The 24,785-nt window shown below is 39.1% G+C and overlaps 1 protein-coding gene across 5 annotated transcripts in view; it reads right to left on the reverse strand.

Annotated features, from left to right (window-relative positions):
• The window catches only part of KNTC1 (kinetochore associated 1), an 81,133-nt gene that overhangs the window by 45,632 nt on the left and 10,716 nt on the right, over positions 1–24,785 (reverse strand). For all 5 annotated transcript variants that reach the window (XM_030582421.1, XM_030582422.1, XM_030582419.1 and 2 more), the window contains 25 exons: positions 24,226–24,303; positions 23,528–23,562; positions 23,183–23,293; positions 22,194–22,287; positions 21,521–21,573; positions 21,127–21,239; positions 20,224–20,278; positions 19,637–19,735; positions 17,103–17,146; positions 16,942–17,007; positions 16,784–16,859; positions 15,508–15,633; positions 15,317–15,406; positions 13,964–14,029; positions 13,365–13,426; positions 12,251–12,362; positions 11,364–11,507; positions 11,066–11,122; positions 10,866–10,967; positions 9,086–9,202; positions 6,216–6,359; positions 5,885–5,983; positions 4,884–4,987; positions 4,597–4,702; positions 1,012–1,146 (listed from right to left, as the gene is read on the reverse strand). In XM_030582421.1, the coding sequence (XP_030438281.1) occupies positions 1,012–1,146; positions 4,597–4,702; positions 4,884–4,987; positions 5,885–5,983; positions 6,216–6,359; positions 9,086–9,202; positions 10,866–10,967; positions 11,066–11,122; positions 11,364–11,507; positions 12,251–12,362; positions 13,365–13,426; positions 13,964–14,029; positions 15,317–15,406; positions 15,508–15,633; positions 16,784–16,859; positions 16,942–17,007; positions 17,103–17,146; positions 19,637–19,735; positions 20,224–20,278; positions 21,127–21,239; positions 21,521–21,573; positions 22,194–22,287; positions 23,183–23,293; positions 23,528–23,562; positions 24,226–24,303 (2,288 nt within the window). The remainder of the gene's footprint in view (positions 1–1,011; positions 1,147–4,596; positions 4,703–4,883; positions 4,988–5,884; positions 5,984–6,215; positions 6,360–9,085; positions 9,203–10,865; positions 10,968–11,065; positions 11,123–11,363; positions 11,508–12,250; positions 12,363–13,364; positions 13,427–13,963; positions 14,030–15,316; positions 15,407–15,507; positions 15,634–16,783; positions 16,860–16,941; positions 17,008–17,102; positions 17,147–19,636; positions 19,736–20,223; positions 20,279–21,126; positions 21,240–21,520; positions 21,574–22,193; positions 22,288–23,182; positions 23,294–23,527; positions 23,563–24,225; positions 24,304–24,785) is intronic.

The raw sequence follows: 24,785 nt of genomic DNA on the forward strand, positions 1-24,785 counted from the left end.
CTGCCACAGGTAGAAGGGGAACCTCACAACTCCCAGTTGCTACGGTGGCAGAGGAAACAGCAAAAAAACTTTTGTAGCGGCAAAAGTCACAGACAGGTCATGGCTTCCATGAATTTTTGTTTATTGCCCATGACCTGTCTGTGACTTTTACTAAAAATAACCATGACAAAATCTTAGCCTTAAGTCATAGACAAAAGGTGACCAGCAATTCAATGACTGAACAGTCTCCTCTCATAATGCGACAGTGCTAAATCATTTAATTCCCCGCTTACGCATGCTGAAGGTTCAGCACATTCCTGAGTCCCACTAACATCAGTAGGACTTAAGGATATGCTTAAGTGCTTTGGTGAACTGTGACCTAAATTGTCCAGTCAGAAAGCTCTGCAGAAGAGGAAACCACCTGCTAGTCATAGGGATGCAGAAGGCGGGTGTTTGTGCCAGTAAAGAGTTGCTCAATAGCCCTTCTCACAAAAAATGGTTTGTGACATACTTCAACTCTTAGGTCCTCTTTACAACATGGAAACTGACATGTTTTGACACCCTGTGTCAAATATGGCAATGCTGCCAAGCCAGAAATGGACTCTTTTCTTGCTGGCTTGGAGAAAGTCAACCACACGCAACAGCAATTGCAGAAAAGTTTATCAGAAGATTTCTAGCATATTTTATTTTAGCATACACTGTTTTCATTCTTTTTGGCAGTGAATGAAGGAGGATTTACTATGTTTTTCACTTTATATCAAAATATGGTAGGTTCTGTAGTGTACACATGCTTTCAATGACTATGCATTAGTTTATGGAAAACCATGATAAATTTAACTTACTCATATCTTAGTCTATATATATAGGCTTGATTTTCAATACTATAATATTGGCTACAACCAGTGTTAGTAGTAGGATTGCACAAATTGCATACACAGATGTTTGTCAAACTGCAGTAACTGTGCAATTCTGAAAAATAGGACCCAAGTATTTTTTAATGTAGATATCATATGACTACGAAAACTTTCATACCCGATCTCGATCAATCAGGTCCACCATCCTCAAAATATAGACTTCCACACTTGGCAACATATATGCTGCTACAATTTTCAAAGCATCTTCCAGAGAAGTAGGGGTATCTTGTTTAAGAATGTATTTCACCAATCTCTGAAACAAGAAAACAGACATGGATACTAAATCTTGCTGGAAACGTTTAGAAGCAGAACTGCCAGAGCGTTTCCTCCCTGCCAGATCTTTTCCACAATGCTGTAGCCTTTCATTATGGCAGGGAAAAGCTCTGGCAGCAGGGAGGCAGCAGTACATTATGCTGCTAAAAATAGCAATGTAAATGTAGGAGGCACTGCTTGGGCATGTAAAGAGCCATGGAGGGTACATACTGTAAAGTTCTAGTGCATCTGGATTTTACTTGCCTAAGCAGTGCCTCACCAACTACATTGCTGTTTATACCTATGTTAGCTGGGCTGTGACGCTGAGCCAGCAAGGGTTAAAACAACCAGCAGGCTGCATGACCAAAAAATAACTTTTAAGGACGTATTAGAAGAGTACTGAAATGGTAAACAGGGCCAATTCCTTTTAGATAGCTAACAAAGCCATGTTAAACAGACCAATGCTTCTCAAAGTCGGGCCGCCACTTGTTCAGGGAAAGCCTCTGGCGGTTCGGGCCTGTTTGGTTCGGCCGATCGCAGCTCCCACTGGCCGCGGTTCACTGTCCCAGGCCAATAGGGGCTGTGGGAAAGGCGGCCAGTACATCCCTCGGCCTGCGCCACTTCCTGCAGCCCCCATTGGCCTGGGACGGCAAACTGCGGCCAGTGTGAGCCGCGATTAGCCAAACCTGAGGACGCGGCAGGTAAACAAACCGTCCTAGACTACCAGGGGCTTTCCCTGAACAAGCAGTGGCCTGACTTTGAGAAGCACTGAAATAGACTACATTCCTTGAAATGTAGGCCTGAATTGTTAGAGAATTAAGAACAGATACAAATTGTATTTGTCTGTGTTTATCTATATCTTGTTAGAAGTTTAACAATGTGATCTAATTAGCCTGTAGGTGCTAAACTTCTGTTCCTGTCAATGTTTCATGACTATATTCTATTGATTCAGAAATCAAAAGAGGATATTAATATTTAGATGGAATGTATGGTGTAATATTATTGTCTTCATTTGTCTTTGAAATTTGTAGTGGACTACCTGTGAACTGCCTGATGGTTAATTACCTTATGCTAATGAATGCAACTAGTTTCCGGTGTAAACCTAGCAAATAGGGATTAGCTTCAAAGCAACAATATACATTACCTATTCTTCAGCCAAGGAAGCCCTGCTGTGACCATAGTTTGCTTCCACTGTAAAGAAAGTCGTACCTGATTCTGTTTTATCTCAGATCTGCTTAAACGTTGTCAGGGAAAGTCTAAGTCACAAAACTGAGGTCTCCCGGTCTACTCTGGATTATCCCTGCAATTTCTCATGGAAGAATTTGAATAAACTCTGCACAGGGATAGCCTATTGGACTATAACCTTTTAAACTGATTCTAGAAGGATTTTTACAAACCCGCAACCTCACCATTTCTGCTATGAAACTGACCTAAGAAGTATATTAATATCTGTATATATAAAGAGCTTTAACCATAGCAATGCTTTTTATTAATAAATCTTAGATTTAGTTAAAAAGGATTAGCTGTAAGCATGTACTTGGGTTAAGATCTGAAATAGTCATTGACTTGATGGGTAATGTATCTGGTCTCTTGGGATTGGTAGAACTTCATATACGGTGAATAAGGTTTTCAGTAACCCTCACTATATTACACTTGACTGTCTAGAGGGGAGCCAAAGGGAACTGTATTAACTGCTTAAAGGGAACTGTATTTTGGCTTCTTGATAATCAGTATGGCATTACAGAAGCTATTTAGTTACTGGGTTGGTGAAATTTAATTACAGATAGGGCCCTATCAAATTCATGGTCCATTTTGGTCAATTTCACGGTCATAGGATTTTAAAAATAATAAAGTTCATGATTTCAGTTATTTAAATCTGAATTGTCATGGTGTTGTAATTGTAGGGGTCCTGATACAAACAGGAAATGTGTGTGTGTGTGGGAGGTTAAGTTTGTCATTGGGGTGGGGGTTTGCGGTACTGCTACCCTTACTCCTGCACTGCTGCTGGTGGCAGCACTGCCTTCAGAGCTGGGCAGCTGAAGAGCAGTGATTGATGGCTGGGATCCCAGCTCTGAAAGCAGAGCCACTGTCGGCAGCAGCAGGGCAGAAGTAAGGATGGCATGGTATGGTATTGCCACCCTTAGTTCTTCACTGCTGCCTGCAGAGCTGGACTCTCAGTCAGCAGCCGCCACTCTCTGGCCGCCCAGCTCTGAAGGGAGCAGCACAAAGTAAGGGTGGTGTGGTATGGTATTGCCACCCTTATTTCAGTGCTGCTGCTGGTGGGGTGCTGCCTTCAGAGTTGGGTGCCTAGCCAACAGCTGCTGCTCTGCAGCTGCCCAGCTCTGAAGGCAGAGCAAAAGTAAGGGTGGCAATACCACAACCTCCATAAAATAACTTTGCGACCCCCTTGCAACTCCCTTTTGGTCAGACCTCCAATTTTAGAAATGCTAGTCTTCTCCGTGAAATCTTTATAGTATAGGGGAAACGCACACAAAAGACCAGATTTTACAGGAGGAGGCCAGATTTCATGGTCCGTGACACATTTTTCATGGCTGTGAGTTTGGTAGGGCCCTAATTATAAACTACACCACCAGCCTTGAGGTTGTCTGCCTTGTTCTTTGCAGTCTGCCTGATTGAGCATTCTCAGTATAGGCCCTCCAGCGACTATGGCCACATGGGTGTTCAGTGTCTGTATTCTATACCTAGCCATAAGTGTAGACAGAGTCCAACGGACATGAGAAATGCTAGAGATCTAATCTCTAAATTTGTCTGAGAATTGCCACTGATGCATTGCGGTGGATGGGGGCTGGGAAGCAGACTAAGACTGCTTTTCAAATACTTTACAGAGATCTGTATTGAATAGTGTTTTTCTTTACCAGGTATCTCATTAAGAAAAAGGACAGTGCACCAATCCCATTTGGATTAGAAAATGCAGGACTACATTTTCTCTCTTTTGTAATCATTTCATCCATACAATTTGTGTTTGGTTCCTTTGTACAGGATAATAGCCCTGGTAGCATTTACAATGGAAGAACTAATAAGCACCTTTCTGAACATGTCTCAACAGTAGACTACAAATGCTTACTTCTAATCCAGCCAACTAGCCATTTTAGTATTTCTTAAATTTTCCTGTCTCCCAAAAGCAGGAGAATGAGGATTAAAAGTTACATTTGTTTTGCTAATTTTATTTTTACTTGTTCTGGATTGTCTTTGTGTGGTCTGATTTTTTTCCAGTAGAGCTTGGCTCTCATTTAGGCATCTAAAAGGAAGTGGCCAGACTTTTCAAAAGAAATAATAGAACAATGGGAGCTGCTGGGTTCTAAGATCTTTTAAAAATCTGGCTCCTAAAGTCTTGTTAAAATACTCAAAACCTTGTTTAGTAATCTTTATTTGAATATATATCATAGAAGAAAAGTAAAAATATAAATAAAAGTAGTATCTCGTCACTTACCATTATCATCTGTTTGTCCTTTAAAAGATTAGTATCTCTTATCCCATAGCCCCGTAACAGCTTCTTCATCTCCATCAGTCTGGAACTTTCCTGCAATAACTTCACTCTACAAATAGATATGTCACTATTATTAATAGCTTTGCTTCTTCTAACTGCATAATTTTTTAAAAATAAAGGTAGAGTTGAACCCTGAATTCTAATTGAAAGAAAAAACAAAAAAAAGAGATTAAAATATCTTAAAAGATTTTGAAGATATAGGTGTTAGGAGTTAAGTAATGTTCCCTTACTTGACATGTTTCATTTCCAAATGCTGCTTCACCAGCTGCTCCACAGCTCCACTCCAAGGCACCACAGCACCATGCATTATCTGCAGTACTGCATCAAATATCAGCTGCAAAGAAATCCAAATTTCTCTGAAAACAAAGCTCTACATTACATAATTCCTTCAAGTATAGTTTACCCATAACTCTGTTAGACATGGAAGGTTTCTCCCTTCCCAAACTCCAGTTATACAAGGGGGTATCCCACAGACACACACTGAAAGCCTTCAAACTATCAGAATAATTTATAGCCCAATTCTGTTAGAGTTTTACATGCAGAATTCCCATTGATGTTAGTAGCTCTGTTTTATATTTGTAATGTTTTCCTAAGATGTATGATTTATTTTTTTCTAAGTTTCTATCTTTTGGCAACCTTATTAAAAGCGATTAGAGAACTTCTTCCAAAAATTTTAAATAAAATATTAAATCATGCAAGGTGTGCTACAAGGTTGTATAAAGTTCTTGAAGGTAGGTCTAATTGTTATTAAATGACTAAAAGACTCAGGAAGTTGCCCTTGCAATGCTTCCAAAAATTTATATGTACCTTAACATAATATTATGTGAGAAAAAGAACTACTGATAATGAAACAACTCTTCTAGAAGATAAACCTACAACTACAAAGCCATGACGACGACAGAGGTAATCCTGGTGGCTCAATGATAATGAAATGCACAACCACATTGGCCTCTCTCCCAAATGGCACCACAGTGATCCCCCACCCCCGAAATCATGAGGGCAGGATAGCTGGAAAGCAGAAACAAAACAGCCTTAAGTAAAGGAAAAGGTAAAAGGCACTAGACCAAGCAAAGAATCCTCCTAGGATTGACTGAAATGCAGGACAGTATTTGGCCCATCTCTTACTCCTAACATGCAATGTATTCTGTTCTTGAATACAAACGTAATTTTTTCATTCATAACACAACAAAGAAGCATAAGATCCATTTGTACATTTATTTAATGTACTTACATCTATATCAGATATGCAGCCAATGACAGCTATTGCCTTTGCCTCCCATGCAGTTTCAAACACTGATGTAGATCGTGTACGACAGCGCTCTAGCAAGTCCTGAGTATTTCGATAAATAAAGTTTAATATTAAACATTCAGAATTATGGCAGGAGCATTCGATAATTTAAACAACACTAAGGACCAGATTTTATCATTCAAATCAATGGGATTGTACACAAGAGTAAGGATATCAGAAGCTGGCCCTAAATCGTAAGAGTAAATAGCAAACAATCATACTTGATTTCTTGTCTAAAATAATGTCCTTTTAAAAAGAGAGGGAAAATGGATACCTTTATATACTGCAAGAGAAGTTCATCCTGCTGTAGATTATGTTTATGTATGTATGGCTTTATAAACTTCTCCAAAATGGATGGAATGAGCTCTGGTGCCAAAACTTTATCAAACATGCGGAATACTATTGTACTTGCATTCTCCTAGGGGGCAGAAAAACAGTTACAGAAACACAAGCTCCACAGCATGTTAGAACAGCACAACAAACAGCATTCTTCCTTCGTTTCACTAAGGGCCTTATCCAATGCCCAGTGAAGTCAAAGGAAAAACTTCAGACCCTAACATTCATTGCCCAGCCCAAAGAAAACCATCCCCCCTACAGACTTCTTCCACAAAGCCTTCTTGTGTTGAGCCAAACATTTGATTTCTCCTCCACTACAAGCTTATACTGTCATCCAATAGACACTATCAGAAACTAAACTAATAGGGGAAGGGACCATGCCTAATCACATTTATATAGCAGTTTATATCTTGAAAACATTTCCATGCAATAAACATACTTCATGACACCCTTTTGTGGTGGTTTAATATTATTATTCCTGTGGAACTCTCTGCCAGATGATGTTGTGAAGGCCAAGACTATACCAGGGTTCAAAAAAGAACTAGAGAAATTCATGGAGGATAGGTCCATCAATGGGTATTCACTCGGATGGGCAAGGATGGTGTCCCTAGCCTCAGTTTTCCAGAAGTTGGGAATGAACAACAGAGGATGGATCACTTGATGATTACCTGTTCTGTTCGTTCCCTCTGAAGAACCTAGCATGGGCCACTATCTGAAGACAGGATACTGGGCTAGATGGACCTTTGGTTTGACCTAGTATGGCCATTCTTATGTATAGGGAAAGTAAGGCACAGCAAGAGTAAACGATCTACCCAAAGTCAAAGGCCTTGTCTACACTTGCAGCCGCATGGAGGGTACATGTAGCTACTTGATATGGACACAGTGGCAAAATGAGGACAGACACATGCATGGAATTAAGCAGTAGGTCACAGCTTTAACACAATGGAGGGGTGCGACCTGCCCATCACCCATATTCTCTTATACCAGGCATTTAATTGGTTCCAGTGCAGGGGTTACAGGGCTCCTTACCACATAACCCATAACACAGGGTAGGCTCTACTTAGCCAACCCCCAGCTCTCAGCTCCAAGTCTCATCACCCTCCCCACCATAAGGGAGACAGAGGGTGTAGCAGGGTGAGGACCTCGGCCCACAAGGATCACAAGGTCTGACCTTGGCCCACAAAGGCCACAAAGTCTCACCCTATCACTTGAGTTCAAGGCCCAGTACCAAAATCCCAGGTCTTTTACCTCTGGGAACTGTTCATGGTATTCTCTTAACTGTACTGGAAACCTGACGCAAGTTACAATGAGTAAACAACTCCACCCCAATACCTGTTAGGTCCTGTAGCAGGGCGAGCATCTCACTCTGGGGAGAATGGCTCCTCGGGGAAGCCCTATCAGACGAAGGCATGTAGCAGCCAATCCAGGCCCGGTAGGGTTGGTATAAAAAGGGCTGTGAGCTAGGAGACAGGCAGTCTCACTCCAGCCTTGGGGTGGGAAGGACTGGGCTGTGTGGGAGCATAGGGTACCTTCAACAGAGCAGTGCTGGGGAAGGGGCTGGCTGAGCTGGGGAGCTCAGGCCTGGCAACCTCCCTGGCTGAGACCTGTCAGGAAGGCCAAAGGAGGTACTGGGGCTGCAGGTCAACCCTCCAGTCAATGACGAGTGGCCATGGCAGACTGCAGTTTAGCCCCTGAGTAAAGGGGCTAGATGAGGACTGGCAGTGGGTCACTGAGGTGAGTGGGGTTCCCTGGGTGAGGGGCAGCACCCCAAGGTAAGGGACACTGTGGTCCAGGAGGCACGTGGGGCCTATACCTGGTGGAGATAAAGGGACTGCAGAGAGGCAGGTAAGGGCAGGGAGAAACCGGCCAGAGGAGGTGCTCCTGAGCTGGATATGCTAATTCCAGGACTGACCAGCAGGAGATGCTGCACCGGTGAGTCAGCAGCTATCGCCTACAGGTACTAAGTGTGTACCTACTCAACCCACTGTGGTTTGAAAGTGCTGGGAGGAAAACAAAATACTCCTTGATCCTCTGCCAATTGGTACATGGGAAAAACCTCATTCCTGACCCCCTAAACAGGTGATTGGCTAGACCCACAGCATCTGTCAGGCTGGGTTCTTATTCCTAGTTTGGGTGGGTAGTGCGCTGCTGGCAAAGAGCCAAAAGAGGCTCCACATGGCCTCTGAACTGGCCTAAATTCTGAGAGCTGGGAAATGTTGGCCAATCAGCACCTCTCCCCCAGCTGGCCAATGGGTGCCTGAGATGCCCAGGGGGAAGCACTACCTATTGTTGTTTGGGGAGTGTCTCTCTCCCTTGCTCCTGAGACTGTCTCCTTTTCACTGCAGGCCCCAACAAGTTCGCTCACCCATTGATGCAAGAGGGTGGCAAATACTGCAGTTAAAAGTGGGCTACATCCACACTGTGGTGTGATGTTACATGCGGCAGTGAAAAGTTCTGGGGGATGGGAGGCTGTGGGACTCTAGACTGCTAAAAATAGCACTGTAAATGTGGGAGGCAGTGTTTGGGTTTGTAGAAAGGTTTGGCATATTTGTGCTCTACTCACTTAAGCAGTGCCTCATCATCTACATTGGTATTGATACCCATGCTAGCTGAGTGTACTCTATATGCCATTAAGTGAATATGAAACCAAAAGGTTGGTGTGAGAGCAGCGATTATTACCATGTAGTTCTTGGCTCGAAATCCTATAGTCAATAATTCACAGAACTATTCTGTTTCAGTGATTTTTATGAAGTGTCAACAATACAGACAGTACTCAGATATTATTTTTTAATATGCCTGCAATATTACCTTTTCAAAATCACAGAGCGCTAGTTTGCAGCTGTACTTTCTGTAGAGATCTACCAATTCTTGTAAATCATTCACTAACTTCTTTAACTGATGCACCTCTTCACAATCATCACACTTCTGAAACATAATAGAGAAATTTCCTGAGGAGCTTATCGATAATTGTCTGAAGTTTGCATACTTTGCAGGACTGCTATTGTTTTCATAAAAAACATACAATAATAAAAGTCAGCCCATAGTCTGAAAATGGGACATATCAGGAGTGGGAAGAGACAACTCATCTGCTTTTTACTGAGCGTTTAACGTGTAGGACTCAGAGGGTTTAAAGACCGTAGCTCTGACAATTACTTTGCTCTACTGATAGAGTTTCCATATTTTCAGCTTTTGCAATGAACAGTTGGTTTGCTTTGTTTTGCACTTTATTTCTTGTCACCTCTGTCCCACCCTATCTACAGGTGCTACTGTATCTATAGAATACATATTACTATAACCTACATAAATTTACTTCTATTTTGCATGGACTAATCCAAGACTTGGAAAAAGCTACTTGTGCCTACACTCCCGTGGCCTGGGGAGGAGTGGAAGTCCTATTTCTGTGGAATTTAAGCTTTCATTAAAACAAACAAAACAAAATCTACTAAGCTGCAGGTGTTACTTCTGTGGAGATACTTTCAGTTCACATTTGAAAGAGTAAGCCAATTCAGTGTTGTTTTCCTGCCCCTACAAATAAGCATGTTCATTGCCTTTGGCAAACAGCAACAAGTTAAACAAGACTGATTAGTTTCATCATTTCTATTCAGTAGTGACACTGTCAAGAATCATGTCAATTTCATGCTGCTGCTAAGAAAAGCTGATTAATAGACACCAGAGTTATTCATGTAGGAGGATTAAAAAAAAAATTGAGGCTGGTGAGAGGTAGAGTGGCAGACACCATTTTGCCCCTCTTCACTGCAACCAGAAGGCTCTAAGAAACAAAGGGAGTTCTATCTTAGTTTTGTATTGCTGTTCATCATTAATATCTGTGTGCCTGAGCTGGACCCTGAACCTAACTGGTGGGCACTCCCCATATGGTAGCCTTTTAGTGTCTTGCTAATAGGTTTATGTCTTCCTGATGTGTCTTTTCTTTAAAGCCATAAATCGTCCTGTAATATTGTTATATTGCAGGTGCTACACAAAATTGTACTATAGTATAGGTATTACCTTCATATATAGGGATTTATGGCAAGACTTGAGATTCTCAACTTAACTGAATACAAGAATCTACTAAGTGTTTTATTGTGTTGTGACAAATCAAACGAGACTGAAACTGCAAAAACATATCATGTTGTATTGCTGAAGAGACAGCAATAAACAGACTGTCTGATAGAGCTACCATAATTGATTTGGTTTGTATAATCACTGAAACGAGTTCAGCATTTCACAAAAGATTTCTTGTAAACATCATTGAGAAGAGCAGTCAGGAACTTTCTGACATGCTATAAGTAATTCTCCCCCCCCCACACCCTTTTTGGGCTAGGGAGAGACATGTCACATTCCATTTCAGAACTGCAAATACTTTAAGGGTAGCAAAAAGGACATTTGTTAACATGGCTAAAAGATAAGAAAGGAAGATAGGAACTTAATTTCTTATTCCCCTGAAATGAGTCTTCCCTCACCGAAAGAATATGTATTTTATTGCTATTGCTGGGTTTTAGCAATCAGATAATAAAAAGACTACATGTTAAGATCTCTCCCAGTAACGTAAATATTTAACATAGTGTTATCAATTAATTATACTCCTTACCAAGGGAATCCAACGCCAGGAAGATGCCAGTCCCAGTTCACCTGGATTTTTACTTGTAAAGAACACCTCTGCCATTTGAAGTCCATTTTCTGGCCAATTTGCCTAGCCAAAATATTAGAAATTAGTGAGACTATCAGTACAAGTGTATAAATAAAACCTTGTATTTCTACATATGTTGTTGCAGCATAAATGTACTTTACCTTATCAGTTAATTCAAGATTTCGAGCTCCTTGTTCCAGCCATTTTGCTAATATTTTCTGGAATACAAAAAATGATTAAAATGTTCTGTGTGCTAAAGCAAAACACTTACAATAATATGAAGTAAAATTATTAATTTTTGAAACAAATTGCAGAAAGTCACAATACAAAAGAAATGTCTTTTCTGAGTATAAAAAATACCATTTCTGCAACAGGCTTGCATATAACAGCGTACCTTAAACTGAAAAAAATATTTTACATAAATGTCATCTGCATGGATGTTTCTTTTAATAGTTTTACCTGTCCTTTTGGCACAACCCTCCTTACAAAAGGAATCACAACATTTTTAAACCACAGACACAGTTCTTCTACAGGAACGGTGGCACAGATTGTGTTAAGCAGGTCCTCCAGCATTTTCACATCAAAGCTGCTTTCAAAATCTGCCTAAGATATAAAAGCAAAAAAATTATGTTTTTATTATCATGTATATGATATTATATAATATCAGATAAAGATACTTCTCTTGCTAACTTGTCTCTTTATATTAGTGAAGAGTTTGGCCATTCACAGATATGAAATCAAGAAAAAAATCTCATGTTAAAGAGAGTGTAGTCAAGTTAAACAAAACTTAAGTGAAGTGAATTTATCACAACATATAGAACACAATCTTGCTGCCACAAACTTCAGTGGAAGCAGAAATGGGCTTACAATGCCATTGCTTTAGAAAAACAAAAAGTTATGGATCTCTAGCTCTCTCCCGCAAGACAGTGGGAAATTCAATAGCTTGTGGCCACCATTTTGGATTTGTTACATCTCAGTTCACATAGCTGTTTTTAAAGCATTTTCAAGGCAGCAGTCAAACGAGTCTTAAGCAAGCCTTAAAAATTCTGTTAGTGAGTAAGGTCCATGGCTCCTGAGAAGGTAAACACAAGATGGCAAGCCTGACGGGGTCCCAAAAATATCATCTTTCATGGTTCTGGCATCCCTTCAAAAGGACTTATCTGTAATGTTACAACAGAAATTAATTTGTTAAACCAGTAACAAGTTCCGAATGCAAACGAAATAGGATAATGTAATCAGCCTCATCAAAGATGGGAACCTCTTAGACTTTTTACTTGTTAAGGAGGTGTGTAATACTGGTCTTTCTAGAACAACAGAGATTTAAAAAAACACCTGAGTCTTCATACCTGATGCCTAAGCCAGAGGTACTGTGCACAAGGAAGATTGCCTTCTTGTAGCTGAAAAAGGATATTCTTGAAAATATCTTCATTATTCAAGAATTCAGTCCAAGCAATTCCACTAGGAGTGTGATGAGGAAAAGTGATTAGGCTTTCATGTACAGTATTTAAAATATATATTACACATACATACACACATTCCAACAAGTTTTTATAGACTAGAGATAGTGGTAAAGCGAATATAGATTTTGAAAAATCTTATCCCTCTTATGGCACACATCTACAAATACAAATTTTCTGCTAAATAATGCTTAAAATAAAGCATCTGCAACAGAAAAATCTAGGTTACATATTTTCACCATGTAGGCTTGACTTAACTTCTCTTCTGGTTCAAATGGCCAGGGTTCTCTTTATGTGGTCCTTTCTGGCCTTGTCAGTTTTTGTTTTGCAAGGAGGCACAATGCAGCTACTTGATGGCATATCATGAGCTCAATGCAGGAATGAATACTAATGCCCCAAAAAAGGCACTGTGGTGTAGTTCCCCCTCTGTGTGTGGCAGAACTACCACCAACCTAATGATTGCGTACAGGCATAGAGGGAAAATTAGACCCCCATGAAAGGAAGATGCACATTTTTCTCTGCTTAATTTGCTTGTACTAAAGAAAGAAAGAAAGAAAGAAAGAAAGAAAGAAAGAAAGAAAGAAAGAAAGAAAACAGCAGAGCAGGCTGGCATCTTATGCAGATAGGAAATTAAAAAACAAGACCATAGAAGGAAAAGGAAAAAGCCTGACGTACTAGATTGAGCCTTTGGCTAACACCATGAGCAGCTCTGGGGAAAAATTGAGATTCATAGTAAAGGAACTATGACTGATGGTCAGAATTCCTTTCTTTCTCCCACCATGTTCCTGGGGCAGAAGTAGCTTCCTGTAGCCCACTGGAACCAGGTTACTTCGCTCTTCCCTGTGCTAGCTCAGCTGCCATGTTAGGTACAGAAGTGGAGCTCTGCCCCTTTCCCACTACCTGCTCTGGGGGCAGGGGGAGAATAAAAGTAGGAGCGAAGGAGGAGACACCAAGTGGAAAGCCCCAACATTTAAAAAAAAATTTTTTTTTTTTAAATGGAAACCTGAATTTCTCTGGTCCAAAGGCTCCATAGAAAGTAGTTAGCCTTGCTTGAGCTCTCAGTACCTGTCCAGAGATAAAGGAGTTATTTTAGTTGAAGGGAAACCTCTAGACATTCAGAGAGTGATGTTAAAATGGTTAAGAAAAAACAATGTAAAAATAAGTACAGGTGGTTTCCAAAATCTCTAACCAATTAGTCAAGCAGGACAATTTACTTAGTACGAATTATTCCAAAAATTCAAGACTATAAATGGCTTATACTCCACTTCCTGTACACTGTAAGAATACCATCTTAGCTACAACAGGGCTAAATAAACACAAAAACATTTTATAGTTGTTTAAAAGCTCCTTAACAACATTAAATCCAAGAGACAAACATCAGATTGATCTCTCTGGTTTCCAGAGAACTCAAGAAGCATTCATTTCTATAGCAAGAGGAAACATTTCATGCTAAAAGGAATATCAACATCAGGATCTCGTCACGTGTTTTTAGATTAAATTTTTAAGACGTATAGACATTAATCCAATTTTTAAAATTGCCTAACTGTTTAAAAGAAGTTAACCATTTTTTAAAATAGAGGCAATTTTCATTTGTTCTCTTACTTCTGTTATGGACACTTGAACCCCATCAGATAAGGAAGCAATCATTTTGTCATCTCTCTTCAAGATCTGAAATGAATGTATTAACACACAATAGTTGGCAATACCGTTGATGCATAATGTATCAGATACTGCACAGCACTATAGAATTTTAATGTAAACACTAACAAAAAACTAGTATCTTCATAAATCAAGGACTTGATCCTGCAAGTTCTCAATCTTTCCACGGGATCTTTGCATGTATGTAAAGCTCCGCAAATCTGTAGGTATCCACTTTATATCCGTGGACCATTTCTGCAGATAGCAGCATGGATGTGAATACAAATTTTGTATCCGCAAAGGGAGGGGGCTCCGAGCTGCAACCTGGCCATGGTAAGAGCTGGATAGACAGCTGTGGGGAGCCGCAGCGGACCCTCCACCTGCCCTGGGCAGGGGGCCCGAGCAGCCCCTGGGCTGCTCCACAGGTCTCCCCCATCCCCCATCCCCAGGACTCGCCACCTGCCTGTGGTGTCTGTGTGTTGGGGGACTGGTGGAGTGGGCTGAGAGCAGACCCGGCCAGATCCCTGGCCTCCAGGCTCTCCGCCCAGCCGAGGACAGGTGGAAGGTCCGTGACTCCATGCAGACTCCCCACAACTGCCCATACGGCTCTCCACGACTGGGCTCCGGTGGGCAGGAGGGGAGGATGCCTCGGAGCCTCAGCCCAGTCCCCAGTGTAGAGCCCTGCAAATCTGTTGGTATCAGTGGATATCCGCAGATAATTTTTGTGGATCGGATGCAGGGCTCTACATGTATGCAGTGTTTGCAGGATCAGGGCCATAATACATCTACCTGGTTCTTTTAAATAAGGCAGGAAAGTCTGGAATGTGAAAAGAATGAAAAATTCAAATGTTTAGTTTTCAGTCTCTGCAAAGGGCTTGGTAGGCCTGCTGCCCAGGACTAAATCCTGGTGTCCAATGTGCAAACAAAACCCTGTCCTGCTCTTTGCATAGGGGAAAAGAATCCCTTCACAACACTCAAGAGCACAAGGAAAGTCATCTAGAAAACGAGCCCACACACCACATCTACGAGCAGAAATGATTTTCATGTTAGGCAATGTGTCTGGCATGCTTGCTGTTGACAGTAAGCATTAACTGGAAATAGGCTTTATCCTAGCGTAGAGCAGTAACAACAAAGTGTACTCAACAGCATCTCTCCTTTTGCTTAGGCCTTAGTTTGTGTAATTTTTTGGACAGCCCTCCAAAACAGTATCATTCTTTGTTGAGCTGCAACATCCCTTGGAGAGTGACAGTCATTCAAGTCAAGTGGGAAAACAGAGCAGAAATCTACTGGTATGAGCAATTTCATATAAAAACTTACTCTGATTTTAGCATAGTTTAACATTTCCTGAGTTGTTTCATACGTTGGCCATGGGGCATTTATACAGTAATCCACGACAAAATGGTTATCCTGTTTGATTAAAGAAACAGTTTACAATTCTTAACTCTCAGCTCTCTTTCAGCTTGGTTGAATGTGTACAATAAGAGTCAAGCAACATATAAAGCATTTACCTGTGTTTTATGCAGATTTTCTTTAGCTTCATTCACAAGGTCTAACCAAACTGTTTGACCATAACTCCCAATGGAAGATGAAGCCAATTTCTCTAAAATAGCACTTGCTTTTACTTTGTAAACAAGCTGTTTTAAAAAACAAAGGCAGACACTTTTAAAATTAGCATCCTACTTCTTTAAAGAGATAATCTCTCTCTGTAGTTGAAAGGTCATCACATGGTCAGATCGCAATATTATTCTGGAGGAAACTAGGTCCAAATAAGGTGCATGTCCTCATTTAAGAAGTACTTCACTATCACGGTACTTTTTGGCTTATTAAACGACATGTTTACACGGGAGTGCAGGGTGGATGATGGAAAAGGCCTGAAGGACACTATATGATGTTTTATAAAGTTGTGTTAAGTTTTATAAACTCCTATTTATGTTCAGGATTCTGGAAAGATTATTATTATTATTATTTTTTAAAGAGCCTATGGCTATTTTAACTCTTCATTAAAGAACTATAAAGTGAACTAATCAAAACATGCTGCTAATCCCATCTATCTTGATCACCCATTAACTCACTCTCTTTCTAAGTAAAATTATTTGTTGATAAATTCTAATCTTGTCTTGCTCAATTTCAGAAAATATGATTAATCAAATTTTCTAGTGCACATAAACAATTAGCATTTAGCGTCTAAGGCAAGTGCTACAGTCCTGCTTCCATTCGAGACAAATGGCAAAACTCCCATGAATTGCCATAGAAAAAGCTAGCGCAGCATTGTCCCTAACATGATTTTTTGCCAACTGAGAAGGGTCTGTCTATAAAAGAAATAGTTCAATTTCAGAATAAGGCCAAGAGAGCTTCCACTGAGAGGAGTTGAGGTCTCTAATAGGAACCGAGGGAGCTCAGGACCCTGCAGGATTACATCCAATACCCCAAGGAAGTTCTAAAAATAATGCAATGAGGCAAGCCAACCAGTCTTATTATTGTTAATCAACATACATTAAGTGCTGCTCTTCAAGCAGTGCTACACTGCCTGATACTTATATGGGTAACCTCCATCAGAAGGCATACAGTACTTATGCACAATGGTTCAGAGGTATATTAGTTACGTCAGATGAAAATTTACTTCTTTCACACACAACTGCTTATCTTAAATCAGTTTATTTTAAAAGCTAATTCACAATTTGAATGTTTTATATCCTATTAAGAAATTAAGAGACAGAAACTTGGTTCATAAATTCAATCTCACAAATTAATCTCTTAATTTATTGCCAAGTATGAGTCATTTACCTCAACATCCAGTCCAAACTGAATCGCAAAATTCTCAGCTTCAGTAAACTTGTGTTTGTGAAGTAAGCGACTTAATCTAGGGAGCAAAATTAAATAAAGCGTAATAAGGTATCAAAGTTACTTAAAGAGAAAGCAAAATTTCAAAGCAGAAAATATACCTGTTTTCTGGCAAGGCTTCTGTTAAACTTCTCAATACTAAAACAGACACCGGGCCTTCAGGGGACCTGAAAGTGATTAGGGAATTATGACAGTGTATGGATATAAAACAATTGGACACATCTCCATATAACAGTAATCTAATTAAATGTATATGACTTACTTTTGGTGATTTTCATTAATTCCTTCCAAAAAATATATTGTATCCTGCAGTAGACAATTATTAGAAACTAAAGTTACAAAAAAATTAATCTCAAGGAGTACAAAGCAACTAGCAATAATGAAAAGGTTATTAATTTGGAATATAGATATTTCTTTTCTCTTACCCAATATCTCATCTATTGCTGTCTCACTAATATTTTGTCCAGGATGGCTGCCATCATCTAAAACTTAAGATGGCCCAAACTGAACTCTGTCATTCTACCCAAAATCCCCCGTTATCTCATCTCAATTACTGTTGACACTTCCATTCTGACACTCAAGCCCTCAACAGTAGTGTCATTTTCTGACCTCTCCCTCACCTTCTTCCCCCCCCCATCCAGGTCATATCACCCTGACAGATATGGCTATTTCCTGCAGTATCCTTGGGAGGCATTATTGAATTAAGTTTAAATATTTTTGAGGTCCAATGTATTAAATTAATGGTTTGTGTGTTACTTTAGGCCAGGATTGTATGTAATCTCTTTGGGGGAAATGGAATGCCAGGCCTGGATGATCAAAAGGAATATACTGAACAATATGCCTAAGAAGTGTGTAGTTTCCTTTATTATTTTTAAATGTTTTCTCTGTAATGTTTTCACCTTAAAAATAAATGTACTTGCTTACAAAAGAGCTGTGTGGTCAGTTGTGACTGCCGGTAATTACAGCTATTCATAGCCTCTGGAAAGAAAAGTGAAGCACAGATGCTGGCCTGTTTAGGCAGTCTGGCTCGCTGGGAATATCCGTGTAGGCAGGAACTGTGCAGCCTGGAAAATACCCGGTCAGGAGGGAGAGTCACACAGGTGTCTACCCAAGAGCCAGGAGTCTAAAGTGGAGGCCCTAAGGGACCATGGAGGGGCATACAGATGGAGTGGCCCTGAACTTTGACAGTCACTTCTTCCTTCATGTCTTTAAAAGTCAACCTTTCCTCTTCATCTAGAAAGCCAACATTTCTGTCCTGACCCCTTACTATCTTGACTATCATCATCTCCTCTTCTTTGGTCTTTGATATTGTAGTAAGATGAGGCCCTGAAACAAACTCTTGTGTCAGAGGCCCAGTGTGAGGCCTGAACCAAAGTACTTCTAGGCATTCCTAAGCAAAAGCTGGGCTGTGAGCCAGAGGCAGGCCTCACCTCACAGAAGTTGGCGAGAAGAGGGTTGTTAGAAGCAGGTGCCTTCACATATAAGTGCTAATAAGAGGAACTTGTGCCAAGATGGCACCTGGACAGCCTGTTACAAGGACCCTCCATAGACATAACAAGGAACAGGCAGGTGCATCCTAAAGACAGGACAGCATGATGGATAGATTTGTTTGTCTGAAACAACATGATCAAAGGGGAGATAGCACCCTAATGAGCCAAAGGGCTGTACCTCAATATGTCAGTAGGGATGTGTAAGATGTCCTGTAACTGTATAAAAGTAGGTCCCGGAGTGTGCATTTTTGTCCAGCCTAGGGGGCAGTGGAGTGTCCCGCCACTGACTGAGCTGTGTCCATTGCCAGGGGGTACATATTTGTAGTATGTCCTGTAGAGTCTATAGGAAACTATTACTGTGCTTCGTTTGACAAATAAACCTGGCTCGGGTTCCTTCGTACCTTACTAGAGTCTGTGGTCTTTGGGGGTTCTCTCGGGGTTTGCTGTGTCAGTTATCTGTGCAGAGCTGGGACAGCACAAAGAGGGAACACGCATGCAGCTGACTGTTATCATCGAACAAGAGCAGAGCACCACACCAGTAGCTACTGACAACAGATATTAGCCTCTATTGTCTCCAAGTGCCATTGCCCAAAAAAAAAGTATCTTTCTTGCCCAGTGCTTCAAACATATTACACTCCTGAGTCATTTCACCAGCTCTGCACTGTGCTGCACAGCTAATCTAGAATTTATTTAGCACCTTGAAAATGAGGGCAGTAATGCACAGCTACCTACACCTCTGTCTTGGTTTCCATTCACATTTCCCAAAACCCGCTCCACTCTACCAATGACACAAGCCTTGATAACTCTTTGGCTCTCTCTCAGCTCCTTCTTCCAAACTGCCCGTTGTGTTTGGAATATCTCTCCAAAAACCCATTTGCCAAGATGTCACCTCATCAATTAAATCTAGCATAAAAACCTATCTCAGCAGCATCACCTAAAAAAAAAAATTGTTTACGCTAAGAAAACAAAACCACGCAAACCATAAATCTAACAGCAAGATTTATTGGCAGCTGTCAATAATATAAAAATATTAAACTAACAAGACATGGGCTCAGCACCGCCCTGATAACTGTTTGTATAATTTATCTCTTTTCTCCGTCCTTTGGATTATTTTTAGGGGTTTGTTTTGTTTTTTTTTAATTTAGATTGTAAGATCATCAAGGGAAGGAATCGTTCTAATATGCATGTATAGTTCTTAACCACTTTTTGGGCTCTAAACTAAAAGAAATAACAAACATAGCAACTACTTTAGAAGTTATACATATTAAAACACTTAATTAACTTTTTAAAAAATATATAAACATACTGTGCTGATTCCACTTTGAATCAGTGAAGAAACATCAGATACTTCCAAAGAATAGAGCAGGTGCATTGCAGGGAGTGAAAAAACCATGAGGTTTCTTATCTATAAAATAAGGGAAAAAACAAAAAGGTAAAATGTAGAACTCATAAAATTTGGTGCTGCCTGATAAAATAAATTAATCCCCACAGTTATTTGCAGGATTCTTTCTGGAATGTTTCTACAGAATGAGGTAGAAAATTTATTGAGCACTTTTTGGAGCCTCCCCAGAGGACAAACGCCAAAAATTTGAGAAAGTTGAACACTGTTCTAGATGTCATCTATATTTATTATATTTTTAAAAACAAGCACGTCTGCTAATTTCACGCCAACATACTGTTTCAGTTATCTTAACTCCAATGCCTGTTCACATTGGGTAACTATTAGAAAGCAAAGTAATTGTTGCTTTTTATACCAGTTTGGGGTTTCTTTAGTGCAAACACTCAGAAAAAGGAAACTATTGACTACATGCACAATCCACCGTCTCATATCTTCATGCTTTTCAACTTCTGTGTAATCAAAATAAAACAGAATATAGATAAATAGATTTGTACCTGTTTGTTAACAGGTACTGTCAAGGTTATTAGTTTAAGGCTGGAAATCCCTTGTCTATAAAGAAAGAAAAAAAAAACCAAAACACTGGATCAATCTTATGTTAAATTATGAAGTTTATAAAAAGATACTGAAACAATTTGTAAAATGTAGGTATTCTATGAAAATTGAGATATTGTACTACTACAATATATGGCCTTAGAGTAGCACAGTATGTTACCATACATAGGATAGGAGTTCAATTTCCAAGCTTGAAACCATGCATGTGGTGGCAAACTGGGAAGAAAAGTATGGTCTAATGGCAAGAGCTAGAATTCTTGTGTTCTGATCTCTGCTCTGTTACCAATTTCTTTTATAGTTGTAGGCAATTCACCTAAACTCTGTGCCTCGATTTCTCAACCTGCAAAATGAGATACCACTTATTTTCCTACTTTGAAGATAAATGCTATATAAATTCTAGTTATTATGGATGTTATTATCTCACATAGTCTTGAGAGCAATACTCCAGTGCTCAATCCAGCAGATGAGTTTTGCCAAAATGATGCTTGCAACTCTAGGGGGAGTGTTCTAAACTGCTTTAACAGTAATAAGGAGAGTCACTCTGCAGGAGGCCTCATTTTTACCCTCTCTGGAAGGAAGTCAAGGATACCTGGGCTGCAGGTCGAGTATTGTGCTTTACTGCGCTAGAAAAATGTCAGTGGAATGCTGCGAGAAGCAAAAATGAGATCTGTCATACCATGCAGCTCAATCCTTAGATGCCCCGATGGTTAAATCTCAGCTTTAATTCCTGTCCTTGCCAACTGGGGATTACCTCAAGACCCACAGGAAGTCAAATGAGGGTTGGACAGTTCCTGCAGTAACAGACCCTTCATATTCTAAAGACGGTACTATAATTCTTCATTTACCTTATGACTGAAGAAGAATCTGATTCTGTAGTTAGAAGAAATTCTTCAATATGAACTAAAGGCCAATCCCAAATCAAGGTAAGAGAATAAACATCCCACATGCTCAAAATGTTCTAGAAGAAAACAAAAAGTCAGGTATCCATTTTCTTGACACAATCAAGACATGTTTTATTGGATTGGCAGGTCCAAAAAGGAGGATACCAATATATTTACAATACAGTAAATAAGTGTACCAAGTCTTGAAGTGTTTCTGTCAAAAGAATAAAGCACATTGGAAAATCAACTCCTTTATAAGGAAAGGCATATTTCTGCCTTATGAAAGTTTTTTTTAAATCATTAGATAAAAAAATCATTGTAAAAGCAATTTCAGACACATCAGTGAAATTATACTTACTTCCTTATCCAAGACAAACAACAAGTTGTCTATGACCTGAAATTGCACTGCATCTAGGAAAGAAAACAGCAAAATGTATGTGAAGTTACATATTTGCCTGGGAATAACGTATTTGAATTGCAAATATTTTGTAGAAATACCCATTTACAAATCAGTTTATTTAGAGTTTTTAAAATGGATCTTACACAGTCAGTCAGTCATCCTAGTGGCACACTTAGGCCCCAGTCCTGAAAACACTTAAGTTTTTATCTGTTGAACTGCTTTGTTGGATTCAAACCAGAGTGGTCAGCAGCTTTTAGGAGTAAGGCCAGGAGGAAGAACAATAACATTATTTAAACAATGCTCCCATTCACTCCTCATCTAGAGACAAATATTTGAAAGCAGATTAAGGGAAAAAGTTTATTCAACCCTGTCAAAAATGGAAGTCCAGCTGTAGGTCATACATCTTGTATTACTTCACTGAAGAAAAATCTGTTTCAAAAAGTTAACTTTGAAGCATAGATTTAGGCTTGCAGTATATACTCAACAAAATAAAGTCTCCTTTTTCAATACTACATGCATTAATAAAACAAACTAACAATTACAAAAATTAGTTCAAGATATTTTCAGTTATATTCCTGTCTATTTATATAAATAGACTTCTTAATTTACAGGCAAATTTCTTAAGTTTTACCTTTAATCATACTTGAATCAGCAAAACTTTGAACAGACACCAGATTTTTACTAGGATCCACCTCCCATTTGGAGAGCACACAGTCACCTTTACCCTGTTTAAAAAAAAACAACCCCCCCCCCAAATTTGGTTGTATATTAGAAATGCTGCTAGTTGTCAAGTTTGTCTCATTCACTGTAGTTTAATAGAAAAAGGCTTCTAGGAAGTTGCAAGTCATACTGGAGTATCCTACACAGCCTCTTAATAGTTAAGATAAACACACTTCAAAAAATCAAAGTAGCTTTTTTCCCTTTCCTATTTTCAGGAACTGACTATATCACAATATTTAAATCATTCATTCTTGCTCACTAAAATAGATTTTTTTTTTTTTGCTCTTCCAAAACCATAGAACATTTACAAACAAACAATTTGCATCCAAGTAAGACCTGGTGCCTGATCCAAAGCCTGTCAATGGAAAGACCTGCAATGAAGTTAATGGGTTTTGGATCAAGACCATGGGTAGTATGTATCTATCGGACCACATCGAGCCCTAGTCCATAATTTATCTCCTTAAAATCAATAGGATTATGCACGTGCTTAAGCACTTCGGCCAACTGGGACTTTATACTGTACTTTGGCAAAAGTCTGTTGAAAGTGGGCTTGATAAAATGGCTGTCATTGATTTAGGCTGACATTAGATTGGGCCTCCGAGAACAAGGATTAGATTAGAAATTCAAGAGCACATGCAGATGAACTAAAATCCCACAATTTAGTATAGTCACTAGTAAAGCTCCACACATTTACCATCAACCGTCATAGCACTATGCCCAATTTTAAAATGACAAATTGTCCCTTTAAAACTAAAATCTTGATATAGTCTGCAATATCAGTAATCTTTTGCTAGATTAAAAGACAATCATTACATTTACAGACATCTTAATGCATCAGATAATTGTAATAATTTGTCTCCATAATGTTTTTTTCACTAAAATATCAGTATGTAAATTTACCCCAATTATCAGGAGGATGTTGTTCATCAAGTCACGAGTCACAAAATTCAGACAACCAAGGGTGTGATAATCCTTTGTAGAAATATAAGCAGTCTTGATCATTCCTTGTAACTGGAAAAATGAAAACAGAGTTATTTATGGAATAATAAATAAGTTCGTTAAAACTTAAATGCTAACTTCAGGATGTAAAGAAAACTTCAGTTTACCCATTTATCAGTTAGCTTTACAGCAATTAAAAAATTTTCAGACAAAAAGTGTTTAATAAGCTATACAAATCAAAGTTTTGTAAACTGGAAATTTGTAACAGATACACCAGGTGGCACACTAGCAGATACTGCTATTTACCTTCTTTGCTGTAATCATGTCCATCTTGTCAATTGCTACATAAAAATAATAAAAAAAATGTTAAAAAGAAAATATGGTTTCATAATTTCATAGAGTTTCATATTGGATAGCTGTAACACCAACCTGACAGCTCTGTACAGCACTAAAACACTATAATCAAAGTTCACATATGTTTCCATTGGTCATTCTATGGCGGTATAGAAAATTAACTTTTTGTAAATCCAGGATGATCCTGTAATGTTGGTGACCTCATTAAAGTAAAGTAATTTCTAATATTCTTCAGTATAACTAACACAGTAATACTATGACTATTCCTGTCACAAGCAATACTCTCAATAAGAAACAGAATTAGTGAAGGGAATGTACACTATAAGTAATTTGGGGGGGGGGAAGAATGGATAATATACAAAATTAGGTTTTTTTTGTTTGTTTTAGACTAAACTAAAATCTTGCATCATTCACAATTATTTCACCCTGTCTTAAAAACAAAAGCACTACGAATGATTAAGACCATTTCCTGGAAGTTGCTGAACATTTTCAGTTCCCTCTGAAGCCAATGGGAGTTGAGATCACTCAGCACTTCACAGGACTGGACTCTTAGCCACTACAGAAAGCAGCACACAAAAGTATTTTAGTTGTTATAGGTTAATACACAGCAATCCAGAATTTTATTTTAAACATGAGTTGTATTATCATACCTTCCTGAATTTTTGCAAGCGGGAGGCACATAATGCAAAAGAATCCATTGCTTGTGAGAATGAATATATGATAGATTCCTATAAAAATAAACACAAATACAACAAACTTAAGTTTCTAAAAGTGTAAAATTTAGATCAAACTTTTCACCAGATTAGAATTTTAAAATAGGCCAAACTAGTTACTTAAACAAATAAAATGTAAGAACATTACCAAGCACAGAAAGATAAAAAAACAAAACAGAACCAATACGTGGGACCAAAATTAAGAACAACATACATAGCACAGCCTGAGATTACTCCATGCAACTCTAACAGCAGCTGAATAACATCATTCATAGAATGTCACTAAGTACATACACACCATTAAAGGCCAAATCATGAGGTTCTGAAGTCAATAGGCATTCATATATGTAAAAATAAAGTAAAGTTCTCAGAACTGGTTATAAGTCAACCAAAAAGATGCTACCCGCTAAAAATAAACTAACAACATAAATTTAAAATCTCACACTAGTGTCCTGAGAGAATAGATCCTAAATTCATCCCCTTAATTCCTACCGATC

Source organism: Gopherus evgoodei, chromosome 13 (assembly GCF_007399415.2).
Source record: "Gopherus evgoodei ecotype Sinaloan lineage chromosome 13, rGopEvg1_v1.p, whole genome shotgun sequence".
Taxonomy (NCBI): Eukaryota; Metazoa; Chordata; order Testudines; family Testudinidae; genus Gopherus; species Gopherus evgoodei.